The sequence below is a fragment of the Cheilinus undulatus genome, linkage group 20 (genome assembly GCF_018320785.1).
Source record: "Cheilinus undulatus linkage group 20, ASM1832078v1, whole genome shotgun sequence".
Taxonomy (NCBI): Eukaryota; Metazoa; Chordata; class Actinopteri; order Labriformes; family Labridae; genus Cheilinus; species Cheilinus undulatus.
Window position 1 is genome coordinate 32027757 of NC_054884.1, and position 20460 is coordinate 32048216.

The 20460-nt window shown below is 41.0% G+C and overlaps 1 protein-coding gene across 6 annotated transcripts in view; it reads right to left on the reverse strand.

Moving 5' to 3' along the window:
* The window catches only part of tanc2b (tetratricopeptide repeat, ankyrin repeat and coiled-coil containing 2b), a 312489-nt gene that overhangs the window by 46211 nt on the left and 245818 nt on the right, over positions 1–20460 (reverse strand). For all 6 annotated transcript variants that reach the window (XM_041815330.1, XM_041815329.1, XM_041815328.1 and 3 more), the window contains one exon: positions 19362–19493. In XM_041815330.1, the coding sequence (XP_041671264.1) occupies positions 19362–19493 (132 nt within the window). The remainder of the gene's footprint in view (positions 1–19361; positions 19494–20460) is intronic.

Genomic DNA, 20460 nt, shown 5'->3' on the forward strand with positions numbered 1-20460 from the left:
CTGAGTGTCAGAGCACAGGGCAAAAGGTGCAGCTCAATGAAACAAAAAAAGGCAGCAGCAGCATCAGCACATCATGATGTCAGAAATACGGGGAACCACCAGACCAGGGTCGATTACTAATTGAAATCCTTTGAATTACATCGAGCGTATTCCTACGTATGTCTGGAGGGGAGGTTGAGGGAGGTTTGCACTTTTGGGAGAATCTAATTGGTTCCATTGCGCCGGCCAAGATCAATCAATCCCAATAAAGAATAATTGAATCCAGTTCTAGTAATTTGACCCCAGGATGGGAGACTCTGACCTCAAAACCACCGACTACTGTGAGTGTGTTACAGGCTGTGAAAGTTAGCAGAATTCCAACGCAAAAGAATAATAAATCAGTGCAAGAAAACCCCAAAATTTTCAATTACTAGAGCGCTCACTCCAACTGCAAAATGTCAAACCTCCAGTGCTGTGAAAAAGAATTTGCCCCCTTTCTGATGTCTTCTTTCCATCTTTGTCACACTTAAATGTTTTAGATAATCAAACAAATTTTGATATTAGACAGAGATAAAGTAATTACCCCTACAACAAATAACTGGAATTTGTCCCACTCTTCTTGCTTTAATGCATTCACATTGGAGGTTTTTCCCCAGTATGAACGGCCTATTTAAGGTCATGCTGCAGCATCCCAGTCAGATGTAAGTCCATACGTTGTCTAGGCCACTTAAGAACCGTTCCTAAAGTGGGCTTGTTGGTGTTTTTGGATCATTGTCCTGCTGCATGAGAGTGGACATTCTCAGACATTCTCCTTCTGGATTTCCTGGCAGAGAGCAGAATTCATGGTCCCATCAATTACAGCCAGAGGTCCAGACCCTGGAGCAACAAAGCAGTCCTAGGCCATCACACTACCACCACCATGTTTGACTGTTATCTTTTTTTAAGTCTTGGAGATCATCAAGATGTTTTTTGGCAAATGTGAGATGAGACTTTTCAGTCAGCAGTTGTTTTGGCCTCGAAACACTTCCATGAATGCCATTTTTGCCCAGTCTCTTTCTTACTGTTGAATCATGAACAATGACCTTAACTGAGTAAAGTGAGGCCTGAAGGTGTTTAGATGTTCTGGCGTCTTCTGTGGCCTCCTGGATGAGTTGTTGATGAGCTCTTGGAGTTATTTTGGGAAGGTTGTCCTCTGTTCTAAGTTTTCCTCATTTGTGGATGATGGCTCTTAACATGGTTAGCTGGAAGCCCAAAGCCTTTGAAATGTCTTTGTAACCCTTTCCAGACTGATGTCAGTGACTTTGTTACCTCCGCCAAGTAGGTTATGTGATCGGGTGGGTTAGTTTGTTTGTTAGTTTGTTTGTTAGCTTGTTTGTTAGTTTTTTAGCAACATAACTCAAAAAGTCATGGACGGATTTTGATGAAATTTTCAGGAAATGTCAGAAATGGCAAAAGGAGGAACTGATTAGATTTTTGGACTGATCCGGATCACCGTCTGGATCCAGGAATTTTTAAAAGGATTCTGTACTATTGGGAGATAGGGCTAATGGTGGAGGTCTGCGCTGTTACCACTTTACAACCAGGAGATGGCGGACATGAGTAACTTCAATCCCAGCAGCACGTTTTTGGTGTGTTTCTATTCAAAGTTTTGGAGTTTATAGAGTTTGAAAGACGCACGCCCAGTCGAGGAGACAAGTCGGAGCATAACAGAGAGAAGCACAGCGAATTGTAGCGAGAATACTCACAATGCTGGGAGGAAGAGAGGAATAGTCACCCTCTGCCATGACTTTCAGTCGTCCGGTGAGACCATGGGTACTTCTGCCATGACAGTCCACATGTGGCAAAGCCAATGCTTTGCCTCACTGTGTCTCCAGCCCATTGGGGAGGGAGCAATCGGCGAATTAGATTTTGGGAGTGATCTGGATCACCGTCTGGATCCAGGAATGTTTTTAAAGGACTCTTCACTATCGTGAGATAGGGCTAATGGCGGAGGTCTGCGCTCTCTGAGTGCTTTTCTAGTTCCTCATCTGTTTTTTGAATTTCTTAAACCCCCCATCAAATCATAGATTCATGAATTAACATTGATTTTAACCACACTTTTTGGAAAGCTGCATTCAATTTCACCAGCCACACCCAGGCCTTATTACTGCCAGACTTGCTAAATCAAGAAACCATTTAAAAAGGACCTGTCTGACAGAGTGAAGTAGGCCAAAAGATCTCAAAAAGCAACACATCATTGCGCCATCTAAAGAAATTCAAGAACAGGCGAGAAACAAAGTCATTGGGACTCCAGCTAACTATGGTGAGAGCCATTATCCACAAATGGGGAAAACTTGGTACAGTGCTGAACCTTCCCAGGAGTGGCTGACCTCCCAAAATAACTCCAAGAGTGCATCGATAATTCACCCAGGAGGTCACAAAAGAACCCAGAACAACATCTAAAGACCTGCAAGCATCACTTGACTCAGTTAAGATCAATGTTTATGATTCAACAATAAGAAAGAGACTGGGCAACAATGACATCCATGGGAGAGCCGTTCATCCTTGAAAACCCTCCAAAGTGGCTGAATTAAAACAATTCTGCAAAGAAGAGTGGGCCAAAATTCCTCATTGAGATGAATTGCCATTCACCTCAAACACTTGTTCACAGTCATTGCCATCAAGGATGGCACAACCAGTTACTATGTTTAGGGGATATTAACTGTTTTACACAGGGCTAGGTAGGTTTGGATGGCTTTTTCACTTAATAAATCAAACCACTGCTTAAAAACTGTATTTTGTATTATTAAAATGTGTTTGATGATCTAAAATATATGTCAAATATGAAAGAAAATAAGAAATCAGAATGGGGGTCAATACCTTTTCATGGTTTTGTGAAAGTTTCTCTCTGCTGCTCTACTTAAGGCTAAATGTGATCAGATTTTTGCACTGTGCAGTGAGAAATAGCTGCTGGTCAGATGAAATCCAGTGCAGTAGTTAATTTCACACTCTGCAGCATATAAGAAAGAAATACCCTTCAAGTCAGAGCTGTTGGAAAAATGCATCACACATCAGACTGGCTGGATAAAAGATGGGGAGAGCGTGCAGGCTTTTTTATGTGTGTCTGCAGAAATTTCTCTTCTGTGTGCAGGTACAGAGCTGCAAAGAGTATCAGGAGGCAGGGGAGGGAGAGAGCGTTGCATTAGAGCTGTATATCTTCAGTAAATGACTCTAGTGTGCTGGATTAGCTGTTTGGCTACATCACATAATGAGCTGATATCGCTCTTTATGTATTCTTTACTCCAAAGTGCTACTGCAAGCATTACTTTCATCACAGAAGAAACACGGTGATCATGCTGAGAACATTTCTCCTAATGCAATCAGCAAAAAGTACAAACAGATATACCTGGAAGTGGCTGAAAAGCTGTGGTTTTATACTGGAAGCAGGGCAAGAGCTGCATTTTATTGCACTGAGCTTTGTGCAGGATACAGCCGGATGAGTTAAAAGAAAAAATGTCTTTTTTCCCTTTTGTTGATTTTTTTTACAGCAAAATCAATAAACATAAAAAAGCAAGACTGCAAAAGTTTCAATACTTTCATACTTTGCAATTACGCACATTTTGAAATAATACAATCTGTTATTTTAGCAATCAATGGCACCCAATGGTGCTAAAGCTTTGAAAACAACATATCTTTTGCAAGAGAAAAAAAGAGCAGCAGTGCTTCACTGAAATGCACAGATCTGCAAATTCTGACAGTTCTCAGGTCCTTTTAGATAGGGATGCAGTAATGCATCAGTTTAACATGAAGATCAGCTGAGATCAGTTCAGTGCTGACAAACTGCTGATTCAGAGAGGAAGCTCTATCATTGAGCAGAGGAAGTCACCTTCTGGACAAACTGGTTTGTTTTCATGGCCAAACCTGAGAGAAATATAGGCAGTGTGAGGGTCTTGCACCAAGAGAAGCAATGGAAAAACAACAGTTTGAGCTCACAGTGGTTAGCGCGAGTCTTTCTTATAATAGGCCACATCAGAGTACAGTCTAGACCTGCCCTCTTTGTAAAGTGTCTGGAGATAATTTGAATTGCTGCTTTACAAACAAGGATGGATCGATTTTTTTCAAGTGCCCTATTAAAGTTTGAAATTCAGACTGGTACCATGACAAACCTTCACGGCAGGGATAAATGGAGACTAAGGATGCACTGATCCGATCCTGCTATCAGACGTCAGTCCAATCACGACTCAAGCTAACGTTTCAAAGGGTGGTTGTTTAATGCTGAGTTTAAACAAAGAAGGCAGATGGGCTGAAAATGAGCAGATGAAATTTTTCAGCAGCACTGCAAAGAGGCATGAAACGTCCCAGTGACGGCATGAAAGCGACAAAATACTTGAAGGTACAGCCTGTCATTATGCCAATACTTTCCAAGGTGCTCTGTCTGACCTCTTAAAAGGAGTGGACTTTCTTCCACTGAGTTAATGGATGTTACCTGTAGCAATGACAGTACAACACAGTGTGATGCAGGCTACAGGTGAAAAAAGAAAGAAGCTATGGGCATCATGTGACTCACAGCTGGCTGCTTGGTGCCGCCTTTCTCATGAATGATTCCCAGGCTCCTCTCAATGAAGAATGTAAGTTATTTCTTTAACACTGTTGTAGGGCTGGATCAGATTACCAAAGCCCAGGCGTCTGCTCTGACTGGACTGGATTGATATTATTAGGGAACCAAAGCCCAGGTTTTGGATCAGTACCAAAGCGAAAAATGGTTGTAAGGGCATGTCACTATTAGAGACATAGAGTGTCTCCTCTACAATTCATAAACTGATGTAATATTCCTCCAGTCGGGTGTCATGCTTTAAAAAACAGACGCTGATGCAATATTTGTGATGCAAATGCAAAAACTACCCAATGCTGTCATTTACAATACCAGTAAGAGGCTGTATACCCAAAGCTACTCTGTTTTAAGTGGTGCTAATCCAATTATCTAAGGGGGGTGACGGGATGCCAATGTCTGTAAAGCTCCTTCCGTCCTGGTGGAATTACTAAACACATCCTCGCTCTATCGGGCGCCATCCTCCAAATGGCAGAAACGATTACAGCCCTTTATACGTGCGAAATCGTGCAGCCACTACTGCTCCGCTGTGGCAGGTATTCCAGGAAAAAACATGGCAACCATGCTGCGAACGGGGGCCGGGGGAGTTGTTTCCAGGACGGTGAAAGCGAGCGTGTGAGTGTGGATGGATGGATAGCAGTTGCTCATAATCCTGCCCATAACGCTTCCCCTCAGGCGGCGTTGAGCAAGGTATCACTCCCCCCTCCCACCTCCTCTCCTCCCCCTGTACCGCCAAACCTCCATGGCCAGACGGAGCGAGAGCCTCAGACGTTTTAATTATTCACCAGGTGAGGATGACTCACGGTGGATAGGAGGTGGAGGAGAAAAGAGGAGGAGGAGGAGAGCTGGCACAGAGTTGGAGGGAGGGATGGAGAGGAAATGATGGGAGGAGGATGATCGGGATGGTTTCTGTGGGGGAATCTGGGGAGTGAAGCACTGGGTTATTTCAGGTTAGAGGAGAGGTTGTTTTACATCTGATTTGTGAGTTTATCCAAGGTTTCTTCTCCTTTTTCAGATATACAGTACAAAATCCAGTAATTTCTATCAGCAGTGAATGCAGAGCTGCAGCTATCACTTTCAACAGATCTTACATAATTTGTATTTTTACCAAAAAAATCTAATCTTATGTAATTTGCACAGCAGGCTTAGAGCAACACTACAAACCTCAATGTGCAAATCACCAATGCAAGTCTTAAGAAAATGTGTTCTAATCTTCCTTTTTGGCTGCGAATCCATTTTAAATATACTATTTCTCCTTGGCATACTTTTCCCTCACTTATTTTATGTCTTGCAGCCAAGCAGCAGGAAAATATGTCAATATGTTACATAAGATGCAAACGCCTCTAAAGAACACGAGTACAAATCTACATATCACATCCAAAAATCAAAATCCTTACATCTAAAATTATCGATCACACTAAGATTAAAGCAATTCAAGCAGGGGTGTTGAACGATGTGAATAAGCGGAGATAAGGGTGAGATAATCATCTGAAACCGGCAGTGTCAGTTGTTTTTTTGGCAAACACGCTCATGCACTGTCATCAAATCTCGGCCTGAATCTAGCTGACTTGACTGGGACAGAAATAGGGGCATCTTTTAGTCGGTGTTGGCTGTAAATAACTGACAGACCTGTAGTTCAGTTTTGGGTTAACCTGCAGCTGCTTTTGTTTATGTATGTTGATCAGGCATAATTGGTGAGAACAGCCCTTTGTTGACAACAAAAAAAGCCAAAACTAACAGTGAATGAATGACCTTTAAAAAGCTTCTGACTGTCGTGCTATCATGTAGGGAGGCAATCCTCTCCAAGTAATATGATCCCTTAAAGAGTATCTGGTCAAACCTTTAAAATGATCATAATTATACAGCTTCATTATTAAAATAAGTCTTGATAAATTTCTCAAACAGACAGGCACTGTAATTTGGTCACTATCACAGCTAAAATGTGAGTGAGCAAAGATTTGTTAGGGACTATTTTCAGCTGTGGATTAATTCATATGAAAGCACATTTAAAGTTCTAGCAAGTATGTGCATCCGCACAACAAAGTATGTGTTTCAGCCTAAAGTTAACTACCATGACCAAGTTCAGCAAAGACAACAGAGGCTAAGAAAGCACAGGGAACTAACAAGTTAACCATTTGTATGAGATTCACCAGGTTTCTGCTCTCTAACTACCAGACAGGGTATCTGTCAGATGGAAAAACACGCTAAAACTTTCAGCTGTCTGGTCTAAATAAAGGCAAAAAAGCCCCCATAAAAAAATATTTTAAAAAAGGTTAAAAGTCAAAAACCTGACCTGCAAAACCTTATGACTAAAAACTCTGTAAAATAGTCTGCTTACAAAAAAAGCTTGTCCTCCAAAACCCGAATGCAGCTTAAGAAGCTAAAGCTAGAGCTACATTAGTTACGTGGATAACAAAGCTAGATCTTAAGCTAAGGAAGCTACATTAGCTATGTAGCTATGTAAGCTATGTAGGTACCCTAGCTTTGTAGCTAAATCTCAAGCAAATGAAGCTACATAACTGCAGAAGTGATGTAGCTAAACCGTTAAGGAAGCTAAAGCTACAATCAAATTTGTAGCTATGTAAACCGATTATGCTATATTTGCTAAAGCTAGACCCATTTTAGGAGACGTTACGCCAGCGGTGGCTTGCTTTAGCTTCATAAGCTTTAGCTTAAGATAAAGATAATGTGGCTACATTGGCTTACATCTTGCATAGTAACATTAACTACATAGCTAGCACAGCTATGTTAGCTTTATCTAAAGCTAACAAAGCTAAAGCAAGCCACAGTTTGTGCAACTACTTCTTAAATGGGTCTTTAAAAACAAGCGTGGGAACCTTCAGCATAAGAATCACTGGATACCTATTCCATTTTTAACTCTCTTCATTATGGCAATGTTAGCATTCAGAGTGAGTGCTCCTGCAGCATGTCCTTAAAATACAGAAATGTCATTAAAAAGAACAAGAATGGACCTTTTGCAGACACGCTGCTACGATGAAACAACCTGCTGCAGTGAAGGGTGGAAGTGCTAATATCATACTACTATGGATTTTAGTTGACTGTTATGTTCTTGGTGTATTTGGGAGAAATTTAGGAAAGAGAAAGTCACATAATAGAATTAACCTACTTCACACACATATCAGTGACTCTGGTGAATAAAGTAATTTCATCTTGAGACACTCATGAATAGGGAAACCTGTGAAGACTGGATTGTAAGAGGCCTGTTACAGTCAGTAATCTTAAAGCATACAGAAACCTTGATACCTTTATGAAGTTAGGAAGTTGTTGCTTGGTAACTCGTTATTATCTCTATTTTTGGCAATACTGTTACCTCGATTAAGTCTACTTGCTGTCCAGCATGCCTGACATTAGGTAATATAGTAAGAAAAGATACCAAAAGAAAAATCCTTCAAGTAAAGGCTCAAGCATACTTGAGCATCCTTTTTCAAGATAGAATGAAAACATGCTGAATCAATCTCAAGCTTTGGATGGACAAAGACGGTTCTCTCAGTTGGGATCAGTGTATTTTGAATATTTCCACTGCTAAATATGTTTAGTTTACAATAGGGAGTAAATATAGGATCAATAAAACCCTCTGGAGTTGAGAATATTCTGTTTTTGAGGACATGAGCAGAGGTAGAAAGACAGCGAAGGAGAAAAGAAGGAGGGGGAATAAAGGAGGGTAAGGTAAAGCTAAACGAGGGAGAGAACAAGTGTGTAGTGTACAGTTATGTGAGAGAGTTTGCAATGAATAGATAAGGTGGGTGGTAAATCTTAGAGGTAGGCAGAAAGGAGCACAAGAAGGTCCATTACAGTCTGACTCACTCTCCTCAAAACAGCAGCACAGCTCGAGCCCCCGATGGACGGCATCAAAAGAAGCTTCAACAAAACTGACTGAAGAGAAAGAGAGAGAGAGAGAGAGAGAGAGAGAGAGAGAGAGAGAGAGAGAGAGAGCTGCATCTGTCAGCCTGTTACCACCTGACCAACACAAGAACCAGCAGCCTTCTTCTAAATCTCATCTGTAAGTCTAAATCAAGCAGTGTCATGTAAAAGACACCACAAAGAGACTCATTTGTGAACAATGTGTTCAAAATATGCTTGAGCTTTCTGGGTCTATTAATAATGGAATAATGACTCATAGTCATCTTGAATCATGCCAAGATTAAACTGTGAAAAGACGACTTTGGGATCTGTATTTAAATGGTATGACATTCTGTAAGTGTTCCTTTGTTTGTTCTTTAATCTAGTTCTTATTTGAGTTTTATAACAAAGGTTTTCTGTCCAACACACAGAAACATTATGGCATAACTTATGGCATAACTTGAAAGTCTCTGAGGTACTCAGATGGGGCTTTTCTACGACATTGTGCAGCTTGGGTCTACTTGGTTTGACTCGGCACGGCACGGCAAAGGATCTGCTTTTCCACCACATCTGAGTTGCCTGTTTGAGGGCGTGTCCAGAGCTGATGACACAGAGTTTGCGAGGTGTCCCCAAATGACTTCAGCACGGTCCATGCTTGGGCCCTGATCCAGAGCAAGACCATTCTGGGCACAGCGCAGCCCGGGGTGACCAAACTGGTGATGGAACAGTAAATCAGCATGGCTTTGGTTTGGATTGGTGCAAAAGTCACAGTGGAAAAACCCCAATAGCTTACAGTCGTGTGGCTAATTTAAAAGCCTGGAGGGCAAAAAGAGTTTAGGAAAGTAGCCGCTACCATTGAACATTACAACCTGACAACCACAGAAAATCAATAATATTAAGATAAATGGCATTGGGCCTTTTAAAAAGTGCTATACAGCACTGTTTTAATTTCTAAACTAGAAAAGCACTTAGAGAGCGCACACCTCTGCCATTAGCCCTATCTCCCAACAGTGAAGAATCCTTTAAAAAAGTCTTGGATCCAGACGGTGATCCGGATCACTCCCAAAATCTAATCAGTTCTTCCTTATGCCATTTCTGACATTCCCTGAAAATTTCATGAAAATCCATCCATAACTTTTTGAGTTATGTTGCTAACAATCTAACAAACTAACAAACCCTGCCAATCACATAACCACCTTGGCGGAGGTAGTTACAGCAAAGCAGAGGAAGCTAAGAGCAAGAATTTCTTCACCATCAACGCATGGGTGAGTAGTAATTAGCGAACATTAGCTACCAGTGATCTCATGCTTATGTTACTTAAATTATCAGGATCACTGTTTGCTGTCACCTTCAGTCAGTGTTTCCTGGGGCAGGAAAGTTTACAGGATTTTACAGGTTTCATTCTGATTGAGCAACTGTCTTTCATTTAACCAGGGGTTTACTGTTTTTTTCAGGGCTGATACTGATTTACACTTTGGTGTACTTCTCACTAATCCCTGCTTGCAGTAATGCTAATGCACCATGCTACAAAGCTTAACCTCCTCCACCCCAGCCTCCTCTTTCATAGCATTAAGCTTGTTGCAGCCTCATATTGAGATAAGGGATGCAGCATATTATCGGCCTGATATCGATATCAGCAGATATAAGCTAAAAAAGGTAAATATCAATTTCTGCAGATATCAAAACATCTGCCGATATCTTTATCTGATATTTAGGCTGTGAATATCATCATATATCGACTGTAGAATTTGGCCATATATAGGCTGGACCAACAGACCTATGTAAGTTGAGATGTTTTTCTTTATTCATCCTCATTCTTCAAACTTTAAAGTGTGTTTTGAGAAAAAAAGTTTGTTTCTTTTTTCATCCTCAAACCTTTAATTGTGTTCAAAAGAATGATTTTTTTGTTAAATAGAACCTATTTAAATATCGGTATCGGCCAAAATTTATCTGTAAATATCGGCGTATTGGATATCAGAAAAAATCAGATATCATGCATCCCTAATTGAGATTTATGCTACAATGGATTAATTTCTTTTGAAATAGTTTTGTTGTATTCAGTATGCATTGTCATTAATGTATCCATCCATGTGGGGGTTTCTAGCTATGTGCTCCCTGGAAAGTCAAAGCTTTATATTTGGGTCATCTAGGTCATATTTGTCTGACCCAGGGAGCATCTTTTGAGTAGAGTCTTCTCCAGGAAGTAAAACTTTATATCCATTTTGCAAAAAATAGCCAAAGGTATGATGAGTGTTCCTGTCTGATCCTGGGCAGTTTTACAACCAAATACAATAAAAATGAGCTGCAAGTTTATAGGCGGAAAGGTTACATGTAGAGGTCTTTGCCTTGCATGTTTAAACATAGCAGACAGTTATAAAGTTCTAAAAATGCTTGGCCAAATTGTAATACACAACAAAGAAGAAACCGTTAAGTACTCATATAAATATTCAGATCTTAGGCGACAGATCTGTGGGAAATTCCTGAGGATATTTAGAGATAACTCTGGCATCATGTGGTGTAATGAAGGAGCAGATTCTAGATTAGCCTCTCATTGTGACCTGTGTGACACTCATGCTATTTAATCACAATCTCAGTTTCTAAATCTGTCTGTGAAAGATCATCTTTGAAATGCAGAAGTGCTCAAAGATACAGATTTGAAGTTCCCATGAAGTGGCCAACAAAGAACTTTTTGATGCTGTGTGACGTTTGTTTCCGTTAAACAGGAAGCTAGGGAGGAATGTGAACTGATTTGCGTCAATTAGTAGCACCTAAAAATATCAGAAAAGTGAGAAATGTTAAAGGAATGAAAGTCGAAGTGATGACAAACATAACTGCTGGCTTAAGCCTGATGTGATGAATTTCTTTGGGTGCAAAAAATACAAGAAAGCAATATGCGTCATCGAATGTTTTGACTGTTTTAGGAAGCAATTATGTCAAAAAAAATATTCTTGAGACCATTTTGGTCATTTTTTTAATCAACACATTTCATCATTTAATGCTATGCTGAACAATGTGGAGGGCTTTGAGTGCATGGAAAAATGTGTTGCAAGTATTAAATACTTGCTTTTTGCATTTTTTTCCAGTCCATGATACATTTAATGGCATTTAAAATGGAAAAAAAGGTTCTGTTTTCAAGGACATAAATGGGCTTCTAAGTTCCCTTTTTTCACTTTAGATCTTTATTTACAAGTTTTAATTTTGCAGAGCGAGCAGACGGAGGCTCATGGGAGGCCGCAAAACAAGAAAAATCACATCAAAACCAAGCAGCATCCCCTGGTATTAAAAATGAAGCCAGTGCAGAAGTGCTGTAAGTGCTCTTCCTTGAGTGTCCACTTGAGACTGGTGCCAAAAGCAAATGATCCTCAATTGATTCCATATAAAAAAACATCTATTTTTAAAGTAGAAATAAACATGTTTACAGCCTGATACAAAGATGACCCTGGCATCAAGAGCTTATTTCTTTATCATATCAAGATTAAGAGGTATGATCAAATTAGCAAAATTAGGGGTGCAGCTGATAGACCGACAGGTGGCTGTAGCTGTTTGCTACAAGGCCAACCTCAGCCCCACCTGTTGGCCAGACCTGGACAGATCAAAGTCAGGTTTAATCAGCATTTTCAGCATAAACCTCCATCTTTCAGCTTCAAAACTTCAGAAACCATGGATGAAGTCACACGGAAACACAAAGAGAATATAGCATGAGACTAATCCTGTGAAGTTCATTAACTCAACTCAGAGCAGAAACAAACATGTGCAGTTTGCCCTTAAATCACCTTCAGGGAAGAGCTCCTGTCCTCCTGTGTCTCCTCTTCTATCTCTCCTGGTGAAACCACAGGAGCGGAGCTCTCAGGGAGGATCTGACACTGATCCGAGGAGGCACGACGCATGCTAGGACGCAGTCAGAAGGCATGTAAACACACTTGGCTGCCCTTAGAGGGGGAAGGTTGAAACAAGTGGCTGTGGCAGTAGCAGTGAAGCCGTGAGAGGAACGAGCTCTTCCCTCTCCGCTTCTCTTCCTCTGTGTCCATCTCAATTTCTCTCCTTTACCTTCCTCTTTCTCTCTAGAACGCTCTCATAGGGCTGGGGGTAGGGGCAAAAGAATGTATCCTGTTATCCTCTTTTTAAGCTGGAGAGCTATGCACGACATATATCTAAGTATTACTTTCTGTAAAGAATAAAAAATGGTCATTAGAACACCAGGATTTTTACATGGTTCTACTAAAATACGATATGATTTGGATACCTGTTTGAAAATACAGCCAAAAAACTACAAGTACTAGATATTCACTATTGGGAAACTTTTTCTATTAATCATCAAAATTGCATCCAAATTCCTACACATTGTCTATGCTGAACTAAAACATTTGCCACATTTCCATATATTAATGCTGTCAAAATGATCCTTAAAGTGTTTCAAAATAATAATTTTTTCATATATTTGACCATTTTATCACAAAAATATACAGCTTTACATGCTGGAGAAGGCTCTGCTCAAAAGATGTTCTCTGGGTTATTCAAGTAGCATGGTTTAACTTTCCAGGGAGTGCAAGGCTAGAACCCCCCCACATGGATAGATACGTTTATGGCAATACAATAAAAGTTGTTAATAAGCAATTCATCCAGTAGTAGTTTATTCTGCTTAATTCTTTTAACAGACCAGAGTGTTTTCTTTTTTACCTGACAGTTTCGACTGCTCACTTGTTACCTCTTGTGGACATCAGAACATCCCATAGCTCACAAACGAACAAGACAAACAAGACGAGGACAGACACATTCACAACGCACTTAAACAGTGCCAATACCTAAGATGGGCAATACAGAAAGGAAAAAAACAGGTCAGGGAGAAGGAAAAACAAAACAAGCCGAACAGAAATCAAACGGACAAAAAGAGTTCAGCAATGGTCACATTACCGTACATCAGGGGTATCACAGAAAAAGTGCAGAGGGCAATGAAAAAACACAATATAAACACACCAGTAAAACCATGTAAAAAACTCAGACAACTACTCGTCCACCCTAAAGATAGAATAGAACCGGCATACAAATGTAACGTAATTTATGAAATACCCTGCATGTCTTGCAATAAAACATATGTTGGTGAAACAGGGAGGGCATTCAGCACACGAAAAAAGGAACACAGATCAGAATGTGAAAAGGAAACAGTGAGAGCATGCACACAAGCAACAAAACACAAAGCAGAACAAGAACAACTCAAATCTGCCATTTCCGACCACTGCAAAAGAGAAAACCACATCATGGACTGAGATGGAGCAAACATCATTGGGACAGAGGACAACAAACACCGTTGCTGGATAAAAGAGGCAATAGAAATACGGAAGCGTGCCCACAGGACTATCAACCAGGACGAGGGGGCTTTTTTGCTCTCACACACTTGGGATGCAGTCCTGAAGAGGTCAGACTGCAGATGGCGCTGTCATCCTGCCCCTACTGGTAGGAAGACAGCGCCAAAACCTGTATAAATCAGCTGACAAGACATGTCACAGCAACATCACGTGACCACTCAGAGGAAGACTGCAAGTGAGCTGTCGAAACTGTCAGGTAAAAAAGAAAATACTCTGGTCTGTTAAAAGAATTAAGCAGAATAAGTTACTAGTGGACCAAATGAACCTCATTGGACTCATCTATAGTAGCATAGATCTGAAACAAGCTTTATGCTATAAAGGAGGAGGCTAGGATGGAGGAGGTGAAGCTTTGCCAGTAGCAGCAGCATGGAGCATCAGTATTAATGCAAGCAGGGATTAGTGCGAGGTACGTCATATTTAAATACATCGTTTTGTTGAGAGAAAGAGCGATTGACAGTGGGAATTGGGAGATGATAGTTGGGATCAGCTGGCCATCAGCTAATCATGGCTGGGCATATGACCACCATGTCCTGCATGAACTAACGCTAAGCTTCTTTGCTTCAATGATTGGTGGTTTCAAAAGGTACATAGTGATTATTCATACTCAAAACCATAAGGGAGAGAGTGTTGCCTAAATTGCACAAATATGTTGGTAACATGACAAAAAAGTGGGTCAAACTGGCAAGGAGAGATGGAAACTCTTTGCAAGCAATTTTTGATCGTACTCATACCAATACTCAGCTGATATTCATAGCTTTAATGTGATGTTACGCACTCATGGTGTGCATGAAAGGCATCCTACTGCTAAGCACCATGGAGAAGACCATGATCCCAGTTATTTACTTTTTAAAATTCAAGACAGCTAAAGTTCACTTGGATTCACTAACCCCATGGTTCCAAAAGCTGGGCCTGAAGTAATGGCAGAGAATGAGAAAACAGAAAAATTTAATGCTAATAATGAATCTACAGGAAACAGTCTCAATAACTAAAGCGAAGACATGAAAATATGGCAGATCATATAACACCCTCAGAGCCACTTGACTACATCCTACTAGTATTAGATATACTTTGTGGACAAAGGTATTTGGTCACACCTGTTAGTTACTGAATTCAGGTGTTTCAATCAGACTTGTGTCACATGTGTTTAAAACAAGCACCTAGCCATATGGTCTCCATTTGCGAACATTTGTGATATAAACTGGGTCGTTCTGAAGAGCTCAGTGACATCAAGAAGATGCTACCTTTGCACTAAGATGGTTTGTGAAATTTCATCCTTGCTGGAAATTCTACAGTCAGCTGTGAGTGATATTATCAGAAAGTGAAAGTGTTTAGGAACAACAGCAGCTCAGCCAAGAAGCGGAAGACCCTGGAAAATCACAGAGCAGAGTCAATGGCTGCTAAGGTGCATAAAAGTGACCAACACTGTTGATTCTATACATGAAAAGTCTGAACTTCCACTGGCATTAATGTAAGCACAAAACTGAGAAGCAGAGGGGAATGGGTCACCAGTGTACTAAACAAGGACTATAAAGACATGGTTTAATGAGTTTAGTGTGGAAGAACTTGACTGGCCCACACAGAGCCCTGACCTCAACCCCATCCAGCACTTTTGCAGTTAACTAGAACAGAGACAGCGAGCCAGGCCTTCCTGTCCAACTTCAGTGCCTGACCTTGTAAATGATCTACAGAATGAAAGGGTACAAATTCCCACAGAAACACTCCAAAATCTTGTGGAAAGCCTTCCAAGAAGAGCTGCCAAAGAGGGCTAACTCCACATTTAAGCACATATATTTGAATACAATGTAATTACATAATGGCCAGGTGGCTGAATACTTTTGTCCATTTCATGGATATTGACCGGCTCCACTCCCACACTCTAGATTTGCATCTGGAATCACATCACAGCTCAGTAGAGTGAACATACATCTAAACGTGGTCCTAACAGGTGTTTAAACCACATAGGGATGAATATTTGTGTCCGCTTGGGTGGAGGAGGGCTGCTTTATGGTGCTCATTTCCGACTAAGTGACAGTGGAAGAAGGGCAAAGGGACACATCATGTTGTGACACGAGGCCATTTGGCCATTTGGTGAGGAGGCCGAGGAGATTTGCTCGATCACGAAGGCGCCTGATGTGTGTCAGAGCTGAGCAGTGAGCAGTGGAGCACACGCAGTCTGTGAATGTTAAGCACCGAGACAAATTTCAGCGTAGCGGTGACAGAACCTGACAAAATGCTCCAGTGCACGGCCCTTGTCTCTCTCACGCCTCTGTTTCACACATACAACAGCTGACAACCTGCAGCGCCCTACAGCCCGGCAGCGTCACTGATCTGATACGTGAGCATAGCTACACAAACAGACATCTGCATCTGAAACGTATTGCAAACAGCAGATCAGCCGTCACTCTCTTTCTTTTGAATTTTAAAAATAACTGTCTCGTCATGCAGCCTCGCCTGGTGTCGTTCAGCTGCTTTGACTTGTTGGTGGATGAAATACAGAATAGTGCCCTATTGTGCGACTCTGCACTGTGTCTGATGGGACAATCGCAGCCTGACCTGAGACAAAAGAGCTATTTGAAAGTTGAAAGTGAAAGTAAATGATGTTTGAATGCTTTGACTTGTGTTTTGCTCAGCTCTCCACCTTTTCTCTTTTGTTTACAGTCTAGCATCTCATCTGTACTCGCAAAGTACCTTTTTGTTTGCAGTGTTTTGTTGCAGCTCATCTCAGTGAGTCACCGACAGACAGGAAACTTTTCAAAGCAGATAGCTGAATGTTTTCGTCTACCTTTAAATTACAATTTCGGGGTTTAAAAGGCAACCATGAAATTTCAATATCCGCCATTGGAGTAGAGCTGCATGTTAAACTCTATTTGCCTATTCTTTCATTTCCTGTTTTTGTGAAGAACACATTAGAGAATAAAGCCATTTAAAAGAAAAATTCACCCAATTTAAACAAAAAAACAACTCTTTAAACATCACTCTTGATTCTTGATATCTAGCTTTGCTTAAGATTCGCTTAAGATTCGCTTAAGATTCGCTTTTTAGGCATCTTTAGCATGAAATAAGAGTAGGATTGTTTCGATACAATTTTTTCCTTCCCGATATGACTCTGATACCAAGGTGTTGGGTATCAGTCGATACTGAGTACCGATCAAATACCAGTGTGAACTTTCTGGAGTGTCTGTGCAGACTAGCAAATAATTTCAAACCTATATTTGACTCGGAACATGGCTCAACAAAATAGAATCACAATGTACAGCATCTGTGAAGGTTGTTTTCCTGCTGATTATTGAGTTTTACCGCTAAGTATTAAAATAACAATAATACAGGGGGCTGCATTACAGGCTCTCTCTCTCTCATTATGCTCTATTCATTCCAAAGTTATTTAACTTTTGATAAACTGTGTCACTTCTTGTCATGTACCTCAGCGCGGATCTGGAAGAAAACCTGTCACCATTCTTTGCTGCTGCAGTGGGTCCTTCGGTTCTTCTTCGCTACTCTACATACAGCACATAATCCACAAACGGCAGATCGATCCAAACAGCCAAACAGCCAAATTGCACAATGTTTCTTGGCCATCTCAAAATACAAAACAATGTACACTCACCCAATCGTAAATCAGCACTACATACATATTACATTCTCATCCTGTGGCACAAGCCAAAGGTCATGAGGAAGTCAGTAGGTCACAGAGTTACTATGGTGCATTGACAAAGAAAAGTTGACCTCTGAGGAGGAAAACCCCAGGATTTCACATGAAAACAAACATCCTTTGTAGCAAATACAAACCTACATTTGTTCCCTTTAAACTTAAAGGTGCAGTTTGTAAAAATAGGGAATATTAGCGACATTAAACAGTCAGATTCTAGATTGCAAGGCTCACTTCTGATGACGACTGTTGCAATGAGTAGAACTTACAGACATGGGTTTCTGTTATTTGGTTCCTTCTGGTACTGTAGAAACATGCAAGATGCAAAAATCCAAGATGGTGGACTCCATGGAGAAGACCCTCCCTATATGAATCAAGGACTCAACTAGAAAAGCACTCAGAGAGCACAGACCTCCGCCATCAGCCCTATCTCCCAATAGTGAAGAATCCTTTAAAAACATTCCCGGATCCAGACGGTGATGCAGATCACTCCCAAAATGTAATTCGCCAATTACTCCCTCCCCGGTGGAGTGGAGACACGGTGAGGCAAAGCATTGGCTTCGTGTAGAAGTCATGGCAGAGCGTGAATATTTCTCTATTCCTCCCAGTATTGTGAGTATTGCTACAATTCACTGTCTTTCTCTCTGTTACCCTCCAACTCATCTCCTGGACTGGGCGTGCGTCTTTCAAACTCTATAAACTCCAAAACTTTGAATAAGTTAATGTCTGCCATCTCCTGGTGTAAAGTGGTAACAGTGCAGACCTCGGCCGTTAGCCCTACCTACCTATATTACAGGATCCTTTAAAAAAAAATCCTGGATCCAGATGGTGATCCAGATCAGTCCCAAAATCTAATCAGTTCTTCCTTATGCCATTTCTGACATTTCCTGAAAATTTGATGAAAATCCATCTGTAACTTTTTGAATTATGTTGCTAAAAGAACTCACAAACAAACTCACAAACAAACGAACAAACCCACCCGATCACATAACTTCCTTGGCGGAGGTAGTAAGTATGAAACGATTTTATATATTCAGGTGATTAAACACTATTTCGATAGGCCTATTTATATGCATTGATTCATTCTTACCAAGTTTGTTCTGCTAGACGCTACTAGGCTAAAAATAACATACTGCACCTTTTATTACCTAAATCGTAAAACAAATGGCTAAAAGCACTCATTTTAATACATGAGCAATATTTAATTTAGTTAAAATAGAGTGGTGATAAATACTGGCATGCTTCTTGCCCACAGTAAAGAATTATTAAGGATCCTGGATGTCCAGCAGCCCTGAATTAATCCAGCTAGTCCAGCATTTTAGACTTTTTTTAAATTCAAAAACTAAACTTACTTTTTGCCAGGGTCTTTATCACCAAAGATCTATTTTCAGCTAGTCTTAGTTTCGTCTTCTTCATGGAGAAATACAGTCAACTGACATTTTTAGTCATAGTTTTAGTCAGCAAAATGAACACTGCAATTAAGGTGCTAACAGCTATCTAAAGCTTCAACTGGCAGCAGCAAAATGGAATAAAAGCATCAACTCTATTCCCAAACCTTCATACAAAAGGTGAAAAGTTTGCATGCTCAGTGAGAAAGCAATGCTTGTTTGCATTGAATACATTCTCTAATGTCTTGCACTGAAGTGATATGTTTATTTTGATCACACTATGGGATTAATTACAATCTGTATGTTTTTTAAATTGTAAACTGAACAACAGAAACATGGTGGTCTCCCTTGTGTGTAAATTGTATTATGGTTCAGGCAAAGTCTTCATATCAACAACACAGACAAAACAAAGCCGCTTGGTGTCAGCATCACTGTCTGCACCTCACTGACTGATCAAGCCTTCACTGGACATGATGGGGTCAGTGTTGTGCATGTGCGTGAGTTTGTTCTCTCTTTAGCACCGCCTGGTTGCTCACCTCTCAGGTCCTGCCCGGAGCGACCCGGCCCGCAGGTGGTGCTCTGTCTGGGCATGCGCAGCGAGGTGCGTAATGGAGTGTGTCTCTGCTCATCCAGGTATGCCAAGTCCTCCAGGTGGGCTGAGCTGGTCGCTGTTTGTTCATGTGTAAAAGAGAAAGAGGGAGAAAAAGCAAAGAAACACCTCAGTCAGCATGTACAGGAACGCAGGGAGACTTAAACAAACCCATTATAAATACACACAAGAAGGTGGTTCTGGTTCATGCCAGTGTCCTCAGGCAGCTGTCAGACTCCCGCTCTCGTATTTGCTAACTGCAGCAGGAAAAAACGAGTCATCCCTACATGGTTCTGTCCTAAAATCTCCCCCCTCTTGGTGTCTGTCACGCGGCACGGAGGCAGATGCCATCCGGCCCCTCTCAGGATTAATTAGCTCAGCAGACAAATGTCTTATTCATGGAGTGAGCGCCGTCTGACGCTGGCTGCCGATTGTTCACACCACGCTGTGTCTTCAGGGCCAACGCTCAGAACCAGCAAATGTTAAATGAGATTAGACGCCGCCAGTGTGAGTAAGCAGCGGACCTGATTCTTCGTCACACCTGATGCCCTACAGCTCTGTCAGAGGTGAGGAAGACGAGAGGCTCTGACAAATACTTCAGAAAAGTTTGAGGGGCTTTAAAACACGTCAATATGTAGATTTGATCAGAATAAACTCAAATAACGCAGGGATGAAGAAGCTTACGCGTGCTACTGGAGGCTAGAATATTAGAGGCATAAAATCAACCACAAACTCACAATGTGGGTGAAAAAAGGTTGGGAACTTCTACACAATAAAGCCTGTGTGTTCCTTTATTTTTATTCCATGTAATCTAACTTTATCACAGTTATGAAAACATTTTTCCAAACGGCTGAGAAACTTTCTCAAGCCTAGGGACATCTTTAATGACAGTCTGATGAGAAAAAACAAAAGGTTAAATAATTCAAGAGGCTGACGCAAGCCACAATCAAACTGGAATTTAAATAAAAACAAACACACCTGAAGACAAACTCTCAGTCACAGAGCAAGAAATCAAGAAGTCAGTAGGTAAACTGTGACAGGTGTCA